The 21,349-nt window shown below is 39.1% G+C and overlaps 2 protein-coding genes across 2 annotated transcripts; both read left to right on the top strand.

Moving 5' to 3' along the window:
• The first annotated feature begins 8,733 nt into the window (after positions 1-8,733).
• On the top strand, positions 8,734-18,087 carry LOC149043015 (uncharacterized). The gene is made up of 3 exons (XM_089213677.1): positions 8,734-9,043; positions 11,309-12,211; positions 18,035-18,087. Exons 1-3 carry the CDS (start codon positions 8,734-8,736, stop codon positions 18,085-18,087), a joined length of 1,266 nt encoding a protein of 421 aa, XP_089069803.1.
• Positions 18,088-18,355: 268 nt separating this feature from the next.
• On the top strand, positions 18,356-20,874 carry LOC149043014 (uncharacterized). The gene is made up of 4 exons (XM_089211766.1): positions 18,356-19,506; positions 19,626-19,806; positions 19,883-20,088; positions 20,347-20,874. The coding sequence occupies exons 1-4, from the start codon at positions 19,334-19,336 to the stop codon at positions 20,522-20,524; spliced, it is 738 nt and encodes a 245-aa protein (XP_089067892.1). The 5' UTR covers positions 18,356-19,333; the 3' UTR covers positions 20,525-20,874.
• Positions 20,875-21,349: the final 475 nt, after the last annotated feature.

The raw sequence follows: 21,349 nt of genomic DNA, 5'->3' as shown, positions 1-21,349 counted from the left end.
TCTTTTTCTTGTAGCTTGAATCCTCTCTTATCTTAATATTAATCTTTGCAAAAGATTTTGCTAAGATTTCGGTGATAACAGGGTCTACCTGCATGTTTTAGGAAGGAAGCAAGTAATGAAGAAACCATTCGTAAACATGGAATGTTTTCTTTGGAAACGTACTGAATAGAATTGACGTTTTCCTTCTTCTGTATGAAATTTGCTCTCGATACGCAGTTAGATGCATTATTTCACGTACATCTAGAGTATTGCAAATTGTTTTCACGTTGTAAAAAAACTCCTGAGTTACGTTTTTCTTGTTCTAATGGTGCCCGGAAGTCCAAAGTAAATAAAAGCTTGGTTGCTTTTTATTAACTGACTGTCATGAAAAATCAATTATCTCGCTGTTATGTTTAGACTAAGCGCGAAAAATAATCACAATGTCCTGAATATGTTTGTTTAAGTCACATTTGTATAAACTTATAAGCTGCATATCTTTGTGGAGAAGGATCAAGAATGAAGGCTTCTGAGCTAGTAGGTACGAAAGGCAAGCTATCAAAACAAGTAAATCACATTCTTTCTAGATCGTTTTAAAACAATTTAAACAGGAATGCCATCTTCTGAATTGCTTGACTTGATCAATACTTTTTAGAGGAAAAAGAGGCTCATGATAAAATTGAGGCAATGAAATAAAGCATCGCCCAAATCCTTCGAGGTTTTTTTTCGACTTTGTTGAGGTTGTATGTTTATTTTGCTCTCAACTGGTCTGTAATCTTTACCACAACATGCTTAATCTATTTATTGCTTTTTGATTCGAACCTCTGTGAAGAGCTGCTTGATCAGTCTTACTGTATATTATGCCACGCTAGATTAAGTTAAAATTGATTTTCTTTTATGATGGTAATGATGTATAATACATGCCGTCTCCGAAATGAAAAATCTGAGATTATTAAATTTTTGCGCTGGACTGCACTTTACAAACAATGGTTGAAATCAAGATTACCTCGCAGTCTCATATAAGAGGCTCAGTTCCCTTTACTGTTCGTGGATTAATATTCAACTGACTCCTCGCACGTACAAGCAATAGGAGGATTTAGGAAGCTCTCAAGTAAATGAGAAACGATTTTGGTATCAGTCCAAAAAAAGCCGGCTATATCTGTTTTCATAGCAATCATAGTCCATATCAACGTAATTAAGTATGAGATCTGTGTAATAATCGGGTTCGGCATATCAAACAACTTCGAGCAAGTTCCGCATAACATGAACAGAAGTGAGTTAACAAAATCACGCACGCCCTCTTCCTGAAGCCATAGACCCAAGCTCAGAAAAAACCGAATAACTTTTTATTTCTTAAGGAGTGTAGCACATTGGTCCTTATCTCTCCCAGGGCTAAATACGTGTTCAGGAACACAAAATAAATACACAATGGTTTGCTATTTATCAGCTCTCTGCCGACCGTTAACGGGTTCCTAACATACCCTATCAAAATGACGAGTTATCACTGAGCGGGAACGATTACTGGTAATTGATCACTTCTCATAGCAACAATCATAAACTAAGATTAAAATCTGGGAAAGGAAGGTTTCCTTTCTGTTCTATTTTTCTGATCTTGAACTTTAATCTATTTGTCTAATTTTATTATTCGCTTGCCATCTTAATTCGCGATCCATACCCATTATTGTCTCGTTCATGTTTTTTTTTTCTTGCCCTGAAAAGCCATTAATGAGGAAATTCTTTCCCATCAGCGCCAATTCCAATGAACTTTAAAAAAAAACCTAAAATATTAAGTAGTTGGACTCTTATTTGTGTGGATTTCAACTGGGAAATCACATTTAGTGAGAGAAAAAAAAAAAGAATTTCGTTATTTTTTTATTTTTCACTTCAGTTTCTCTCAGTTTGGTATTAACATAACACAGCTTACGTTTGACCATAACCTAATTACTACTTCTCAAAAACGATATCAGTTACCTTTTTTTTTCCAGCTCTAAATGGAAGATTACCGGAAATCCAAAGTAAATGCAATACTTCCTCCAAGCCTTCAGGATTGTTTAGACAGTTTATCATTGAAAAGCAATTAAGTGGCCCTGTTGTTAAGTAGGATGAATATAATCTTGTCAATGCGTATGATTTCCCTCTAGTTCTATTTTGTAGCAACTCAGACTACACTTTGTTCTCTGAGGCGAAAGAGTGCAAGTCGCCTCACCTATTTGAACGAGTCAAAAAGTGCAGACAATGAATGAAAATCAATCACTTTCGGTTTTTGTGTACCCATATTTGCTTTGTACTTATAAAACAACCATATCGGCAATCCCACCCACCAAGCTGTTTCTCCTGATAATTGCACTTAAGAGCACGCAATGATATTCGAACCAAGCATATGCAATTTTGAAAGAAAATCAAGCTAAAGCATTTAAGACTAAACGGAAGCTGTTGGTAAATATTCGATTAATTCTGACTTTATTCGTAAAAAAAATGTGAAACATATTTACCCTTATAAGGCGTCCGTTTGCTGAGGGATTTGCTCGAATAATCGTTCACCACTAATTTCCCGTCCATCTTATAATAAATAGCTGGCAGAAACTCCATTTTGAAGTGGTGTTGAAGTTGTGTTTTGCGCCATAATCGCTCTATGACCATGACGGTCCTTGATTAATCCAATGAGATTAATTTTTTTTTTTTTTTTTTTTTTTACTACTGACATTTTGACCGAGCTGTTGTTCTATAAAGAGAGTTGAATTTGTTTTTATATAAAATCCTTTCCACAGCACATCATAGTTAATCACTGATAATTGATTACATAGTGATTTTTTTCCCCTGTTTGCGCAATGATCTTAACTGATTTTGTGCACGTGTTTGGGAGAAAAATGTAAGACTACTCTCGTATTTTAAGATTCTTTGAGCCAGATGTGACCCTCGCATTTGTTTTTGTATCTACGTCTTTAAAGAAGTAATCGCTTCACCTTTAAAAATTATGAAAACTGATAATTTTTGGAGTGCTTCAGAGAACTTCCTGTGACTTAAATGTACGTATAAGGCCAGATGACGCAATCAACAAACCACTTATTAGAAAGGAATATTCCTTTCTTTTGCAACCGAAATGACCGGAATACAGTATGGTCACCTGCCTCCTTTTGGCTCACTAATTTTAATATAAAACAGTTTTTTTTTATACTTACATTCTCTTTTTGAAACTATATCTCGTAATTCACAATTTAAAATTTTCAAACAACGGCGAGACGTAGGTTAATCACCATCAGTCATGACGCATGCTTCCACCTCCATTCCTCCTCCATTCCACCTCCATTCTCTAGACCACAAGCTTCAGACTTATTAACTTGCGTGCGCCAAAAGCCTTAACCGTTCTGGTGGTTCACTGAAATATCTTAGGGTATCGATTCACGAAAGGCATTTGACAGAAACAACATTGAAGCGTGATTGATTTGTATGTAGAATAGTTACTACATTTTCTGCTAGTGTGGCCAAGCACACTATACACATCTTGGGAGTGCTATTCTTCTTTTCGATGTAAAGAAACTGTTTTGATATTGCTGCCAAAAAGAGGGGCTTAGAAATCATGTTTAATCATTCAGTCTATGGGATTATAGGTTTTAGACAAATCTGTCTAGTCAGCTGGACTTAAATTAACCGTAAATATATCGCTATAGATAAGAATTTTGAGACATATTCGTTAGTTTGACGAGTACCCTTAAAAAAGGTATGGATGAATACGTAATACTTCGCAAACTATTCGTCAACTCTAATAGATGAGTATAAGTTAACATCATTAAACCCCAATTTTGGGACGAATATTTTTACCTCGTCAGATTATTTGATTATCTTGGAATCGGATCGGAAGCTGCCCTAGCTGGATCCTCTCCTCTTGGAGAAAGATTTCACCCTGCCTAAATGACTATAATAGCCAAGAAATGGCAAAGGGCACGAAGCATCGTGCAGGATCATTTTGGAGCCAAAAATTGAATGACAGTATCAAACTTCTGTTGTTATTATATTGCCACATTTGAATACAACTAACTAAAAGTTTCTGTGTTACAGAAACAATTGTGTAATTCCCTTTTTGTTGCTCTTCTTTTCGAGATAACATTAGTGCTAAACACCTAAGAGGTCTAAGAAATGACATGCATATTTTGATTAGAGGAAGTCAGGGACGGTAAGGTGCTTTGGATACCAGAATTTATAATTACCTTTATAGCATATGAATGAGTAATTTTTCCTTAAAGAAAAAAGGTCAGCCAAATTATTTTGAGAGAGAAGAGACTATAATTCCTGCAATCTTGCCAACTGTTGATTTAGGTTTACGCCTTATCACCTCGAATTGAGGTTAACCGACAGCTGTATGCAATGTCTGGTCTCAAGAATTTCCAAGTTGACCTGTTTTTGTGGATCTGGTCTATCAGGAAGCGAAATAATTGATGACATTTTATCGTCAACGGTCTCTAACTTCTGAAAGCGCTTTAATGTTAGAATTCGCGGGAAAAAATGCCCCTAAAGTTATTTTCTTTTTTTCTTTTTCTTGGTGCAGTCCACTTCCGTGAGCTTTAATTATCACGATTATACCCACTAATGACTTCCTGTCCAATTATCTTTATTAACACTTCCCATGTAAAACGAGTCTTTAGGAATTTGTGATGCATCCTTTGTCCTGAGCAGGATTCAAGCAGTTAAGTGACAAAATTACTCTTTCCCACGCTTGAAACGCGGTAAAACAAGTTGTCAAACGTAATGTATCTCTCCTAAAAAGTCTAAGACGGTCAAGATTGATTATAAGGGAAAGAAGGGATCATGAGGCTATGTTCCTTCGAAGGCTTATTTTTAGTCAAGGCATTAAAAAAATTCACCTTCATTAAGACTCGAAAATTCAATTTAAGAAAAAGCCATAAGTATCGTATTGCTTGTAAATTTAATAGATCTCAGGGGCGGATTGCTTTGCAAACGAAAGCTTACAATATCAGCTTTAGATCTGACTAATACATAATTCATTTCATTTCAAAAGTAGGAGAAAATCTGGGTGAATTTAAATGGAAGTTTTTAAAAGTAGATCTGAGGAAATTATTTGTGATAATGAATGCGACGACAATGGAAAGGATCAGTGCCAACGATACCTGCTCGATGCGACCACGAAACTGGAGTCGCCAGCCATGTCTGCGTGATTCAGCGTCGAATAATACTGATTTTAATCGCCTTTTCTTTTACTTTGCTGCCAATTGCCATCGCTTTGTTTATGTTAGCGGTGTTGGTGATTACTAGAGTCTGTTCGACTTCGAATATTGGCGGCGCACTGGGGGGGGGGGGGGGGGTTTACTGAATTAGCGAAGCATTTGTCATTTGGGCCAAATGACAAATGCTTCTTGCTAATTATATTCCCAAAGGATTAGAAGGTGCACTGCATCCAGGCTATAAGTTTTTCGGAAGTACTAGAGCTAGTAAAACATCAATTTCACGTCAGAAATTAAAAGATTCTTTAGGTGGTAAAGTTATAGCAGTAGGAGATATTTTGAGTATGTTCATGAGCTTTATTTATTCCATGAATAGGATCATTATTTGAGTTTCTTTTTAAGGCAGCTCATGTCCAGTAACGCAATCATTTTTCTAACGTTTTCCTACTGACCCTTTAACTCAAAGCGAGTGACCAGGATAGAAGTTTTACTTACAATATGACTATAATATCAAACAGAAAAGTGGCGAGAATAAAGACAAATATAAAGGCAATTAGGAGATTCCTAGTTGATCCAATACGAGATTCTCGGAACCATCACCGTAAGAATTGTATGGCAAATAGTGAGGAGAATTATGAATGGAATCTTGAAATCAACCAGAAGAGGAACAAGAGGAAATTCTCCCCTTGTGGGAACCAGATCTGAATACTAGATTTATGGATAAATCGATGCGTTTTATTACGAGAGCATACAGTGAATAGTGCAAATGCGTTTAACAAAATAGTGTGAGAGAGTGTTAAAAAACTGACTAAAAAGTTAACTCTTAAAAATCAAGAGTTTTTTTTTACTTATATTGCATTTATACTTCTTATGACCAGTAAGATCAAGATGCCCAACGGGAAACGTCACTTCACTCATCCAAGCACTGGTAATCGCCATGTTAATTTATTTCAAACATAAAAACACCATAAATAAGTCTACCTGAGATATTTGTTTGATATGACTGTTACATTGCTCATAAAAGAAAAAAAACATGGCAGCATATTGGCCCACCATTGTTTCCTTTGCGATGAGGAATACTGATTATAGCCGTGATAGGATTGTGTGACGCAGAATGATTCAATCTTGACACAATGTCTTTGTTGCTGTTGTTTTTATTATTATTACTATTATTGTTATTCATTGTTTTATTTTCAACATTTTTTTATGAAAGTTAAGAATACAAAATGTTATCAAATAGGAATACATTTCTTTCAACAAAACAATCACACTACCTATGAATGAATAACGTCAAGATATTACCAGTCATTGCCTTGGCTAGAAGTTTTTTTTTGGAGCTAATTGTAAGGAAGCACCAGAGGCCGTATTGCAATGCTCCTAGTTCACGAGAACAAACTTTGCCTTTCTTAGTTTTTCATCTTAATTCGTAGTATTGAAGAATATTGGTAACAGATGGAGTGGGAATGACAGAGGGGTGTATTCTTTTAACATAATAAGTTTATTAACTTAGCCATCAAGACGGCTGAACATATTGGGCCTCCTGGCTTCCCCGGGCCAGTAAGTCCTCCAGGACTTAAGGGATCAGGAGACTTAAGAGCACGTCATTTTAAATCAAAGAGTGAAGAAACACCCCTGGTACCAGCACGCTACTTGTACATATTGATGAACCGACAGTTGGTACATCTATACTTTTCATTTGGAAAAAAAAGTGGATAGATAACTAAAGAGATAAAAAGATAAATAAATGAAATAGATGAAGGAAGGGATTTCTAAGTATGACATGTCTTTACCTCTTCGACAAATCCTACAATCTATGAAAACAACCCCAAGTAATTAGAGACTTAAATCAAGTATTTTTTGATTTATTTTTTCCGTACCGCGTGACATCCTACAGCAGATTCTCTCCTCTGGTGGCACAGTTTCATGAAGTTATAAAATTCAAATAAATACCTCTAGACATTCCCAACGAAATTATTGATAACATGACCGAAGTTGGGCAGGAGAACCTCTACTTCAACATGGAATACAGCTGGAGCCTGCGACAATTTTAGGGTTAGAAATGAAGCTCCTTTGGCAATGCCAGAATCGGAGAGCACATATGGTAAAGTTTCGCTGTCTTTCCGTTGCTGTGACTGTCATTGCTGCGGCTTCCTTCCTGACAACTGCTGCCACCTTGGTCTTAGCGATGATGCTGGAACGAAGCAATCCTTCGACAACTTAACACTCCACAGTGCCTTTGTGTGTTAAGTGAAAATTAAAAGTGGACATCCTAAAAATGGAAATTATTAATGTGAAGTAACTATTATTGCTAATTAGTCCCATATGAACAAAAAATAAGGATCTTCTGGTTTTTTCTCCGATATTCCTGAGTTGATTTGGAGATAGACATCTGCGCGTGATTTTTCTCTTTCTTCCGGGAAATCAAATTCAGGAAAAGGCGCAAGACATCTATCCCAGTGTAAATCACTTGAGTTCAGAAATGATCACTTTTCTCACTTGATTTCCCTTAAAAATTATTTTTATCACAAGGTTCTAGGATGAACCTTTCTCCTTGTAGATCGAGGAATAACAAATTTTATTAAATCAAAGCGTTTATTCTAAGTGCCAAATCGAAATTATACCCTGATGAGGATTTGGGTTGTGTAAGTGTCGTTAGTGAATAAATCATATTTTACCATAAATGTAAAAATTCTCGTTCGCCTTTTGTTGATGAATAAGATTAAAGTTTCTCTTGTTTTGTTTGAAAGAGGTACGTGATCGATCTCGCGTTCAGAGTAATATTTAACGTGAGTAAGTATTAAGGAAAATATGTGATCAGATGTGTTTTGAGCAGGAGTCACGAGACACATGAAAGCTATATTTTCTTTGTCACATTAATTACATCCTGTAGACTGAAAAAAATACAGTTATGTATCTTCTCTGTCGCAAGATTGCAAATCGTGATGATCAAAGCCATTCTTAAATACGTTATGAACAAGGTCATAAATAACAAGACGGAAATTAAACTAGAAAACAAAGATGGAGATGGAAAAACAAACAAGAAAAAGGAAACTGGAACCCACGAGGATGTATCCTTAATAAAGATCAATTCCACTTTTTGTTCAAACACGGATCTGGAGAAAATTCTTGACCAGTATTACCTATTCCAGATAAGTGTTTCTCCTTGAAAAACATCTCTAACATTAATGAAAATGACTTGAACTATTTACATTTTAAACACCAAAGCTATGCGCTCCGACTGATGAAAGGAGTACCTCAAAGGTCAGGAAACGTAGAAACATAAAACCAATTCCTTTTCATCAAGGTATTCTGGCGGCAAAGTCTCACGAGGATTAATACTAAAGTTTCTTTAGACACCACTCAGGTCGCCTTCTTAAATGACTTATATTTCACATGATTCGGCCTCGAGGACATACGTGATCGGACATGTTTTAAGCACGAATCACGAGGCTGTTTAGGACGGTGTGGTCTAAACATTACAGCGATCTTTTCTTGGTCACTGTACTGGCTATCGTAAGATTGGACACCTTCATGATCGTAAAAGTTCGAGGATAATCTCCCTCCAAAAGATTCATACACAATGAGCGAGCTTACGAATAACAAAACCGAAATTGGACAGGAAAATGTTTATAACGAGATGGAATACAAAGGAGAAAACGAAGATGGAACCTATGAAAAAGTTATTGTTAAAAATGAAAGTCCCCAGGAACGACCAAGAGAGAGAGCACAACCGTATAAAGATCCAGAAGAAGTAAAATCTCGCTATTTCCTTGTTGTTGTGACTGCCATTGCTATTGCTTCCCTCTTGACAGCCGCTGCCACCATGGTTTTAGCCTTTGCAATGACCAATTCACGAAGCGATGTTTCGACAACTAGAGAGTCTTGTTGCGGTAAGCAAAACAAAACTTTAATTTTTATTGAAAATATCGTGTTTACGATCCTCAGTCCAACTTTTGCACCATCAGTTGCTTCACGTTTCCCTTTGTGTATACAGTATGTAATTACTAAATTTATCTATCTTCCTTTTATCATTGATCTTATCAAACGAGATCACGGAATTTCCGGTTCTTTGCCCTTAACTTAGTTGCATATAGAATTCACAAGTGTTATCGCAATTTTAAGGCTGATACCTTTACTGTATAAGATCATCAGTGAACGATCCATGTTCTTGAATCGACCAAAAACACTGCTGTACTTGCAAAATGGGAAAGCGCAAATAACGATTTCATCCGTTTCGCAAACAAAGGAGTAAATCACCGACACCGGAAATTGCGACCAGGTATTCCTCGCGACTCCCTAGGTTTGTTTTCCAATTTGCCCGGGCCGCTGCCGATCACTTCTTGCGTAAAGCAGGTGTGGCTACTGTTGCTCGCCGATATTTTCCGTTGGCAAAACGTAGAAGTCCAGTGTTCACGTGGCAGTTTCGCTTTCGCATGACAAAAAATTGAAGAAACGCCGCGGCCCAGCGCTTACAATTTTGACATACAAAAAGTCAGTCGAAAAACCAATTCAAATAGTTTGTACGATCGAGTAAAAGCTCCATTACGCAGCAGTGATTACTATCACAACCACCCCCTAAATAGTGTTGGAGGCACAATTGTACTATTCACAAATGTTTAATACAGTCGTGGTGATACGGGAAAGAGGTCATCTCTCGGATTACGTTTTGCCTAGAAAGTTTTCAAATGATAGCGAACGGCGTGAGCAAGTTTCTACCTCTTTCTCTCAGTTAACAATCATAGGATTTACTTTATTCGTTAAAAAAACATCGCACTTTGTCGAAGATGGGTTGTTTTACCCTAAGAATGAGATTGAATCAGCGGTGTTCATGTTGACATTAAATCTGACGCGGTAATTTGATTTTGACAATATGGTCATGTGAGAACCCGTCAAACATCTGGGAATTATATTACTGACCGCAAATGTGTGGTGCAAACAAACGTACGGGTAAATTGGAGTTAGTCCTACTGCGGGAGGGATGAATTTCATTGTTGGTCACGGTGCTTTTCAGCGCTATGTTTTCATGCTTTTTACTCGATTCGTTCGAATTTCAGGAAAAGGTTTGTCTCATAAAACATGGAGCCACTTCCTTTTCGCTCAACATCTCGAGGCGTACTTTATGCTCGGGTTATGCGATACGGAAATTTTTTGTAATGCCGGAAACTGAAGAATCAATCTTTGAAGTTGATAGGCATCGCATTTTGCAAGAAGCGTCCAAGCTGTGATCATGTAATAAAACGGGGTCCTGGCAATTTGAGCTCACAAGTACGCTGGTAAGCACATGATTAGCGTAAATGATTGTTGTTTACAGTTTTCGAATTCAAGAGCAGTTTTTGAGAGCTCGTTTCTGTAACCTTCCTGGATATTTTCTGTTGAGTTCACTTAATTTAGGGAAGTTTTGTTAACACACTATAAGTTTGCAATTCTTGAACCATTTCAGTAACCTGCGGGGATATTTTCTTTTGAATTGACTGAATCACACCCTCGGAATTTCATCAGTAACTATAAGAACGATAAATCCGTATGTGCAGCACAAATGAAGCACATTTTAAACTTTCTATACGATTTTATGAAACTATTACTTAATTGACTCTCGATAAATTGGCCTGGCATAACTCGTTGATTATTTTATTATTTTGTAGCCCCAAAAGCCCGGCTTATGACTCTGGAGGAACTGAACTTGATATATTTGATACACAAGGTACCTTTAACTACCCTTTAAGGATGAAGGTAAGAATGGAATTGCTTTTGCGACCGTTAATTACACCCAGTTTACATTTGTAGATAGTAGCTTAAAAAATACCCATTATAGCTGTATTCAGAAGCATAGACATGTAGGCAATATGCTTCTGCTTTTATTTTATTGTACGGGGTTTCTTTTTATGTAACATGCATCCATTCCTTTAATTTCCACCCAAACCTTTTTATTTAAGCTCACATGAATACAGTGTATTAGAGAAGGTTATAATTATTACAGTAGTGTTACAAACATCGGTATGAAGAATACAGTACAATAAGACAGTGAAAAAAGAAACCAAATGATTTACAATTCATTGTTACTAAGGATATTTAAGAAATAAAGAAGAACAGGAAGAAAATAATATTTAAATACTTTGCTAATTGTGTGGAGTTTGAGACACCCAAATTGATCTAAGAACTAAGAACGATACCACTTTGGTTACGCTACGTTGACGATACTTTCACCGCCGTACGACACGACGAAATCGACGCATCCCACCACCACGAACAAAACACTGACATACAGTTTACTAGAGAGGTCGAAGAAAATGGTAAACTACCTTTTCTAGACTGCTTGGTGAGCCGTGACGACAATTCACTACGGACAACAGTTTACAGGAAACAGACACATACCGACAGATTACTGGACGAGTCATCATACAACCTGACACCACACAAAGCCACTACTCTCAGGACTCTTGCCCGACGAGCGCAATTAGTATGTAATACGACAGACAGCTTATCCGACGAGAATAAGTACCTTAACCGTGTTTTTTCAAAGAATAACTACAACGAAGACTTTATCCAACGTAACGCTCACAGACCTACTACTACTACCGAAGCTAACGACAACGCAACTCCTACGACCACAGCCACTATACCATACATAAAGGGCATATCTAAGAACATCTCACGCATCCTACAACCATTCAATATCCGCGTCGCTCACAAACCTATTACCACACTACGTCAGTTACTGACTAACATCAAAGACAGAGACGAACCGAGGAACAGACAAGGAGCAGTATATAAGATCAGTTGCTCCGACTGTCACACCTCCTACATCGGTGAGACTGGCAGAAACCTCGCAACTAGACTGACTGAACACAAACGAGCGACGAGGAAAGGCGATATCAACCATCACATTGCTGAACATCACCGACTTACGAACCACACTATTGACTGGGACTCTGCGCAATGCCTAACCTACAGTACCAACTACTTTCAACGACTGACCCTGGAAAGCTGGTTTACTAACTTGGAACAGACTCCCCTCAACAGGTGTCAACCACTACTGGCACCATACAAACGACTCATCCGCGACATTAATATTACAAACGAACCAAACAGAATGACTTCACTAACAGATCCAAACCGACCAATCACGACTGACCTTCGCTACTTGAGTCTTACAGCCAATAACATCACGGCAAAACTGACCAATCAGTGTACAAAAACCGGACTAAGTACATTCGACTGAAAACAACCTTTCACTTGACTCTGGTGATGACTTCTGCTCAGGTTGTCGAAACGTCAGTCACCACTACCGACAACATTCCTTCTCAGGACTACACTCACCCGGACGATCAAACTACACTATCAATCTTAGTTTTTTCAACAATCATCAGTTCGTCCGGCGGAATAAAATCAAGAGAAGGTAAGATCCTCAAAAATTACCTGCCATCAGTCAGAAAAGAAGGGTGAGATTGGAATCCGCGCCTCCAAGTACATTTTGGGAGTGGTGCAAACTTTAGAGGTTTCTTCATTCCCGTAAAGGAATCTGATGCGAGTGGATTGAGAGTGGATGGATGACCAGCTAACAGATGGGAAGATCAACTTGCAAAAGCATTAACTGAGCGGATCAATATTTGTTTCTGGGCAACCGAGCTCGATATCGATTTGTCGTACTCGATTACCATTCCTGCTCGATAAGCAAACGACGTTTGATAATCGAGCTCGATAACTACAAGTCGAGCTCGATTGCTAATCGAGTACGATTACTAATCGAGCTCGATTAGTTATCGAGCTCGATAACTAATCGAGCTCGGTTACAGTACTAACGAGAAAGACTGGGAAAGAGTCAAACACTGATTGAGGAGGACGATGGCAGGTAGTGATGTTGCAAGAACCTTGGTCATTAGGTGAGTATTTCGTAAGTTTTCGTTAAGTTTCAGAGATAGCATTAAAAGGGAAGGTGTAAAAGGAAGTGGGAGCAAATGTATTGGAAACAGAAATTTTCCCAAAGCACGAAAACCCCAGGTCAGGTGTAGTCATTTCGGGTATAGAAGGATAAACTTAAACTTAAACTTAAACTTCGCTGGAATGGGACTTAATACAGACAAGAACAAACTTTTGGTAATCCTTAGTTTATTGTAAAATGTAAAATTTTTATGGTTAACTACGCAGGGGAATACTTGTGTCACTTTTAGATAAACTTGTGTCACTTTTAGATGAACGTTCAGTGATATATGTATACTTTTTTAAAAACAAATAAAACAACTTCTGGTTTAGAGCAAGATTTTATAAACCATTCAACCACTGTGCAACGCAATTCCTTTCCTTCTTACCGAACTAACCAAAAGTAGCAACCTTTTAAAGCAAACTTGTATCTCGAAAACCTCGAGCTGTAGGTAATACTTCTGAGCAAAGTAATATGGGTACTAAACTGTGTTTTTCAAACTCTCATTCCTAATGACAAAACACTCAGCTGAATATTTAGGCTTGCAGCTTGGGAAAAGTACTTAATTGCTTGTAAACATGAGGATTTTTGTCTGTCACTGGATGTTCCTTTGGCCTTAGCGAGTTGCAAAATGTTGAGTTGTCTCACTATTAAAATGTAGCCTTGGTGACATATAGCCCATCTACACTGACAACTAACAAGGATTTCTGAGGCATCCAGAAGTAGATCTTTACGGCTTAAGAGGCCATCTCTCTCATTTCCACCCTGCCAATTTCACCTTAAACTCTGTCAACAGAAAGACTATACTTAGGAAAGAACTAAGTTAGATTTGGTTTGATTTGAAACAGTGGCCCCGGAGGGATTACAAAGGGGAGTGATCTAAGGATACCAGGTCCAACTGGACACTTCTCACGAAGAGCTGGTCAACAGTGGCCCCGGAGGGATTACAAAGGGGAATGATCTAAGGATACCAGGTCCAACTGGACACTTCTCACGAAGAGCTGGTCAACAGTGGCCCGGAGGGATTACGAAGGGGAATGATCTAAGGATACAAGGTCCAACTGGACACTTCTCACGAAGAGCTGGTCAACAGTGGCCCCGGAGGGATTACAAAGGGGAATGATCTAAGGATACCAGGTCCAACTGGACACTTCTCACGAAGAGCTGGTCAACAGTGGCCCCGGAGGGATTACGAAGGGGAATGATCTAAGGATACCAGGTCCAACTGGACACTTCTCACGAAGAGCTGGTCAACAGTGGCCCCGGAGGGATTACAAAGGGGAATGATCTAAGGATAGCAGGTCCAACTGGACACTTCTCACGAAGAGCTGGTCAACAGTGGCCCCGGAGGGATTACAAAGGGGAATGATCTAAGGATACCAGGTCGCACTGGACACTTCTCACGAAGAGCTGGTCAACAGTGGCCCCGGAGGGATTACCAGGGGGAATGATCTAAGGATACCAGGTCCAACTGGACACTTCTCACGAAGAGCTGGTCAACAGTGGCCCAGGAGGGACTACAAAGGGGAATGATCTAAGGATACCAGGTCGCACTGGACACTTCTCACGAAGAGCTGGTCAACAGTGGCCCCGGAGGGATTACAAAGGGGAGTGATCTAAGGATACCAGGTCCAACTGGACACTTCTCACGAAGAGCTGGTCAACAGTGGCCCCGGAGGGATTACAAAGGGGAATGATCTAAGGATACCAGGTCCAACTGGACACTTCTCACGAAGAGCTGGTCAACAGTGGCCCGGAGGGATTACGAAGGGGAATGATCTAAGGATACCAGGTCCAACTGGACACTTCTCACGAAGAGCTGGTCAACAGTGGCCCCGGAGGGATTACAAAGGGGAATGATCTAAGGATACCAGGTCCAACTGGACACTTCTCACGAAGAGCTGGTCAACAGTGGCCCGGAGGGATTACGAAGGGGAATGATCTAAGGATACCAGGTCCAACTGGACACTTCTCACGAAGAGCTGGTCAACAGTGGCCCCGGAGGGATTACAAAGGGGAATGATCTAAGGATACCAGGTCCAACTGGACACGGCTCACGAAGAGCTGGTCAACAGTGGCCCCAGAGGGATTACGAAGGGGAATGATCTAAGGATACCAGGTCTCACTGGACAGGGCTTAGGAAGAGCTTGTCAACAGTGGCCCTGGAGGTATTAGGAAAGGGGAATATTGTAAGGATACCAGATCAATGTTAAAATAAGTACAGTTACAAATAAAAACAGAGGTCATCATTTAACTCTTTAACACCCAGGAGTGATTAACCTCTAACTTCTCCCTATAATATTCCTTCATGATCTAGCTAACAAGTAATGAGAATACCTAAATTTATCAGGTAGATGTTGTTATGTTGATTTTAAAAACACCAAATTCTCACAAGTGGTTTACAAGGAAATGTGTAGCAACGAGAGGGGAGAATTCGTAATCAGATCTCTGGAGTTAAAGGGTTCAGATCTGAAATCGAGAATTAAACCTCTATTTTTTAATTTATGACTTTTGCACCTACCAGTGACTGCTCCAAGTTAGTCATCTCTTCAGTGTTCTGAAAATTTGTCAAAAAAAAAAAACAAATTAGACCATAGCAATGAAAGTGTCTCTCACGAAGACACATAAAATAACTTATTATGCTACCGCAGCTCACGCTGTTTTTAAGTGTTTAATAATTTTAGAGAATTTACATAAGTAAGAGTTAAATGTGACCCTCCACGGGAAAACGGACACTAACGCTTTTCCGTTAAACGGTCTCGAAAAACGGTTGTAAACGGATAGTAAACGGTTAACTCGAGCGTTTAAACGGATGCCATAACCGCTTAACCGGATGGCAAAAAATTTAAACGGTTGACCAAAGTCCAAAAACGGATAGCTTAGGTCTTCAAACCGTTGACCAAAAATAAAAACGGATAGCACGAAACGTTAAACGGTTGACCAAAGTTCAAAAACGGATGGCTCACACTGTTAAACGGTTGACCAAAAATAAAAACGGTCAGCCCGAAACGTTAAACAGTTGACCTAAGTCCAAAAACGGATAGCTTAAACCGAGAAACGGTTGACCAAAATTGACAAACGATGAGCTTAAAATTAATGTTTAACGGCTGTGGTTGAGCTGGCGAGATCTTCTGCGGAAAAACTTTCAGAGTGACAACGGATAATTATCCTTTAAAGCGAAAATATTGAGCATGATAATTTGAAAAGTAATAACTAGCATATACTTGCGCATTTTATTTCTGGGTTAATTACTGCCGCTTTCGTGTGACATTCATGAAATAAGCGCAATTTACTGAGAATAGTTTCGCTGCTGAATATCCTGAACGGCTACCGCGAGAAACTCATAATCTTCTCCTTTGTTTATTCTTATTAGTATTGAAAATGAACTTCATTTCTTCCTGTTCGGAAGTTTCGCGAAACAAATTTGCATATGCAATGCCGCCACCTTGTCTGAAGCCGAGACCTTTCAAGGTCAAATAACGCAATGAAGTTCCAATGCAAATAAAAGGTCGAATCGGTGTCACGCACCAAGCGGGGCCGTTAAAATGATTGTCAATAAAACCAAGAATGATGAATCAAGATGATATAAACAGAAAGAGAGTAGCCGATTTAACTTGTATGTCAAAGGATGCGACGGAAACTCGCTTACTATGATCACACAAAAGATAAAACCAAAATAAGATACGGTCTTTCTGTATTTCAAGAACCGGCGAGTATCGAGCGAACGCAAGATTGATACTTCGAACTGCCTATTACAGAATGTTAGGCAAACAGTCCAAAGCTTTCCGTGGAACTTTAAACGGATAGCTTTTTTTTTTTAAACGGGTAAGCAAACTGTTTAAATGTTTTTTATGTCCGATGCTTATCCTGTCTACTGGCGACAGCTTCTCAATGTTGCAAGACATCTAAAGGAAGATTTTAGCAACCTTAGTTTTCTCTCATCCACGTTTACATCCAATCTTGCCCCTTTTCGGCATTTCGCTGCTTTTATTACGGTACTTTTCACTCTTTTCTCTGAAACCATTTTCTACCCTACGATACAGATTATGAAGGCAGCAGCACTTACCTGCTAAGGCCTTTTCCTGTAAGGGGAGGAAATGCTCTCACCAGTAAGTCTCCGATTTGGGAAGAGCTGTCGTTCTTTGTAAACGATATATCAGAAATCCGCTTGGCGGTAGCGAGCCTGCCCAGCTCAGTCTTGTTTGGCACGCTTCTGTGCCGTTTATCCAAAAAGACAACAGTTCTTTGGAAAGCGCGCTTGCTATGGTTCATCTCGTGGAGTTAAACACTTAATCTAAAATGCTTAACTCCTTGCTGCACTAATATTCCCAAGGATGACGCGAAACCACGCCGAAAATGAAACTGACCGACGTGTATACGTATTAATAAAAGGCTTTTGTTTCGTGGCACACCCATGTCACCTAGGCCTGTCGCTACGGGACATTTATATTGATAGTTAAACAATATTAGGATCGTTTGCCGCAAATGCGCTAAGCGCACCCTTTTATTCGATTCGTTTAATTGTTCTTTAATTCCATGAAACGGGCAAGTTACCCTTTTCCAGGAAATGATGTCCACACACACATACACACACACACTCGCACATGCAGAATGGAAACTTGATTGTTTGAACAGGGAACTTGACACTGGGTAACTGTCATTTCGCGGATCGATTGTTGCCAGATCAGTATCAATTGTTATTGATGAATACGTGTCAAATTGTCCAGGAAATACACATTTCCCATTGAGGTTCACAAGGTTATAAACATCGTTTACTTATCAGTTAGTCTTGGTTCTTTCACTAAAAGCAAACTTTGCTTGGATTAGATCACTTCGCTGCTTTATTCATTGCCAGATTCGCTATGTCTAATGAGCATTTTGAGTTTACTTCTCCTCCCGGAGCGCTATTCAACTGTTCTGTATGGTAAGTCTTTTTTGTTTTGTGATGATTTTTATCTTTCAGCAACTGATCGTTTTCGCTGTCACCCATCGAGAGAGAGATCTTCAGTGGAGTAGTTAAGAAATTTAAATGTCATAGGAGATAGGTTAAGGAAGAACTTTTTTAATTTTTAGGTCTCTTTGTTTTCCCAAACTTCAGATATTCGTCGAAATGTTTTGCGCAAATTTACAGAGCCTAGTATCGAGTCGCAATTGTCGTGGGTGTATCTTTGGTTTACCAACATTTCCGCTGAAAAATAGTGCAAAAAATCTGGAATTTACTTGGCTATCTAGCCCACTGATTATCTAAACTGAAACAACAAACATGTACGAAAGCGCTTTTTCTAACACTTAATTTCCTAAAAAGGCTCAAAAGTCGACAGATAAGTCTATATTTTTCGACAACGCAGAGCTGTATGCCAAGCATCCACCATAACTCTGAACTTCAAATTGCGCTGGTTTCCAAACCCAGCTTGAAGATGTCAGGTGAAAATCTGCAATAAAGCAAGGCTTAACCTGACATTTAAGGAGAACGACCGACAGCATTCAGAGCATTCATAAGGCAGAAGTTCTTTTTAACTGTGGAACCATATTCGCATTTCCTGGGAAAAGAGATCATAAGCGAAATTGTAATTTTCTTTTGGCAAAAGGACGAGATGTTTAAATATTAACGCTAGGAAAATCATTAACGCACACTTGCTTACTTCTGTGATCGAGCTGTATAGTTTATACTTCAGCAGTTGTCTTTCTGAGAGGAGAGAAATGTTGCTCATCCCTCAGGAATTTGACCAATTAGACGAAATAGTAATTTGTCAAATAACAGATTTACGTTCTGCGTTTGTTTTGACTCTGAGTTATGAATCATTGTTCCATAGTTAAATTCCACTTTCCTTCGACAACTTTTACAACTGTAGCTGTTTGAACTGAATTCCTTGCTAGCAAGGCCTCTTTGAAGGAATTACTTGACTTATCAATACTAGTTTTGTAAGGAAATGTACTAAACTCTCTTGATTATCTTTTACTTTGAAGCCTATCGACAATGGTTAAGCCTGTCACTCTGGCATGTGGGCATTCGGGCTGTCGACACTGCCTCGCGACACTCATAGGCATTGAGACTTTCCCCAAATGCCCACTTTGTAAAGCACCGATCGGAACAGACGTTACCCTCCACGTCAATGTCGCACTCGACGATATCATCGGAGACTTTAACGTCAAGTGTAATAAGAGCGGCTGTCTATAGAAAGGAAAATTTCACGAGCACGAGCAGCACTTGAAAAGGTGTGGAAAATTTCAAACGGCGTGTGCCAATGATGGCTGTGGAGAGATGGTGGCAAGGGAGAGGATGGCAGCACACACTGCGCAATGTGCAAAGCACAAACTCCCTTGCCAGCAATGCGGTAGAAAAATTACCAGGGAATCTTTCGAGGAGCATACTGCTTCCCTTTGCTCAAATAAGAGGGTACTGTGCCCACTAAGCTGCGGAACAAGCCTTCCACGGTAAGATATTGTCGGTTTAATTAAGAAATCAACAGTCAAATGGTTATTTAAGGCCAACAAAATATCCAAAAGTTTCACTAGCCAGCTCATCCCTGGTCCTTATTTTGATTATTTTGCAGGCTCCACTTAACACTGCACTTAAGCGAGTGCTCAGAAAGAGCGGTCCGCTGTGCGGTGACTGGCTGCACTGCCATAATAAAGCAGAAGAACATGCCACAGCACTCGACAAATGCAGCCGCCACCCACAGAGTTCTGCAGGAAGGGGAAGTCCAGCGTCTGCGGGGCCTAATGCATTTCAAGGTGAGACGCTAGAATTATAAAAATAATGAGAACAGATATCACATGAACATGAACTGAACATTCGGTTTCATTTCAGAGAGCCAAACCGAGATGGATTTTGGAAGAAAGAGGAGTGTTCTCCTTCCGCTGGAGGGGAGAGAAATGGAATAACGTGAAGGGGTCACACCTATTCAGCACTGAGTACAGGTGCCCGAATGGGAACAGGTGGAGGGCGCATATACGATTTGCAGGACTTTCCTTGGAACTGGTGTCCGCAGTGACGGCAGTGGTAGTAGGAACGAGGTTAGGGACTCATCTTTGTAATTAAGGATAGATTCTCGCTCTGGAACGCAGTACAGAGGATAAATGATCGCTGCTGATAAGCCAAAGTACTTGCATTTAGCTGGCGTATTTTACAACGACCATCAATATCGTAATTTTTCCATACAGGAGTTAGGAAATCTAAAACCATGTCTCCGAACCTAAAAACTGTTAAAAAGAAAATCAACTTTATCATGATTCACCACAAATCATTAATGACTTTACGCTTTATGTCTACAGAATAGTATTGATGCCTGATTCCTGCGAGGAGAAGGTTTTCCCTTTCCCGGCGAAGGAGATAAAGGAGGGGGAAGTAGCAGCAAATATCCCGCGCTGTGAACTGGATCACATGGACCCAGAAGATATTATGATTGTCAAGTTTGTCTTGACATATTATCTTTTAAAAGAAGACAAGTAATTTTCCATTTATTAGCTAGGAGAGGTATCGAGGTCGCAAATGATAACGCAAAAAATGGAAATCGTTTATGCACTAGAACAAAAGGCAATATGGTAAGCACAGAACAAACTAACCATGAAATTTAAGAAGTATTTTTGAATGGAAAACATTTTCAGTACTTTCTCATTGAGATCTTCCGCTTTTTTTGCTGTATGTAATACCTCTCTTAGCACTTATCTGGAACATTACTTAACTAGAAAAGATCTCTTCACGCAGTTGTTAAGATAGAAGCGTGCCGGTGATGTCAAAGCGTTGTTGTATTTTAGGGTTAGTAACGAGTGAGGAATTGAAAAAATAAAGAGTCTGGAAGCTAACTAACTTTTGAGTTTTCAGTCAACCTCCAGTTTAGTTTGGTTATTTACATTTGAAAAATACCTCTAGGAAACAGAAGTACACTTACAGGAAAAATGTTTAAGATAAAAACGTTATGGAAGGAAAGATAGCTACGAGGACAAATATTGAAAGCGATACAAAAAATGTTTAGGTTTTTTAAGTCAAATATGTTTTTTTAAGAATTATGGGAAACACACTCGTCAATTTCCCCCTCTTCAGTATGAGTAAGCTCGATTTGTTCGTTTGCTGCGCTGTGTTCCACGTGATAATAAATGATTTGACAAATGCATTTTTCCCCGTTATCTGAACACCCTTGTCCCACTGTCGCAGACGGTCTAACCGGTTTGGTTACAGATCAAAGGCATCCCACACCAAATAAAAGCCGACACGCAGCCTCGCACCAACCCAGTCTGACACGAATTTGAATTTGTTAAAAAAAAAAAAAAACATAAA

This window comes from Pocillopora damicornis, chromosome 7 (assembly GCF_964200805.1).
Source record: "Pocillopora damicornis chromosome 7, jaPocDami1.2, whole genome shotgun sequence".
Classification (NCBI taxonomy): Eukaryota; Metazoa; Cnidaria; class Anthozoa; order Scleractinia; family Pocilloporidae; genus Pocillopora; species Pocillopora damicornis.
This window is presented reverse-complemented; position numbering and strand designations above follow the sequence as displayed.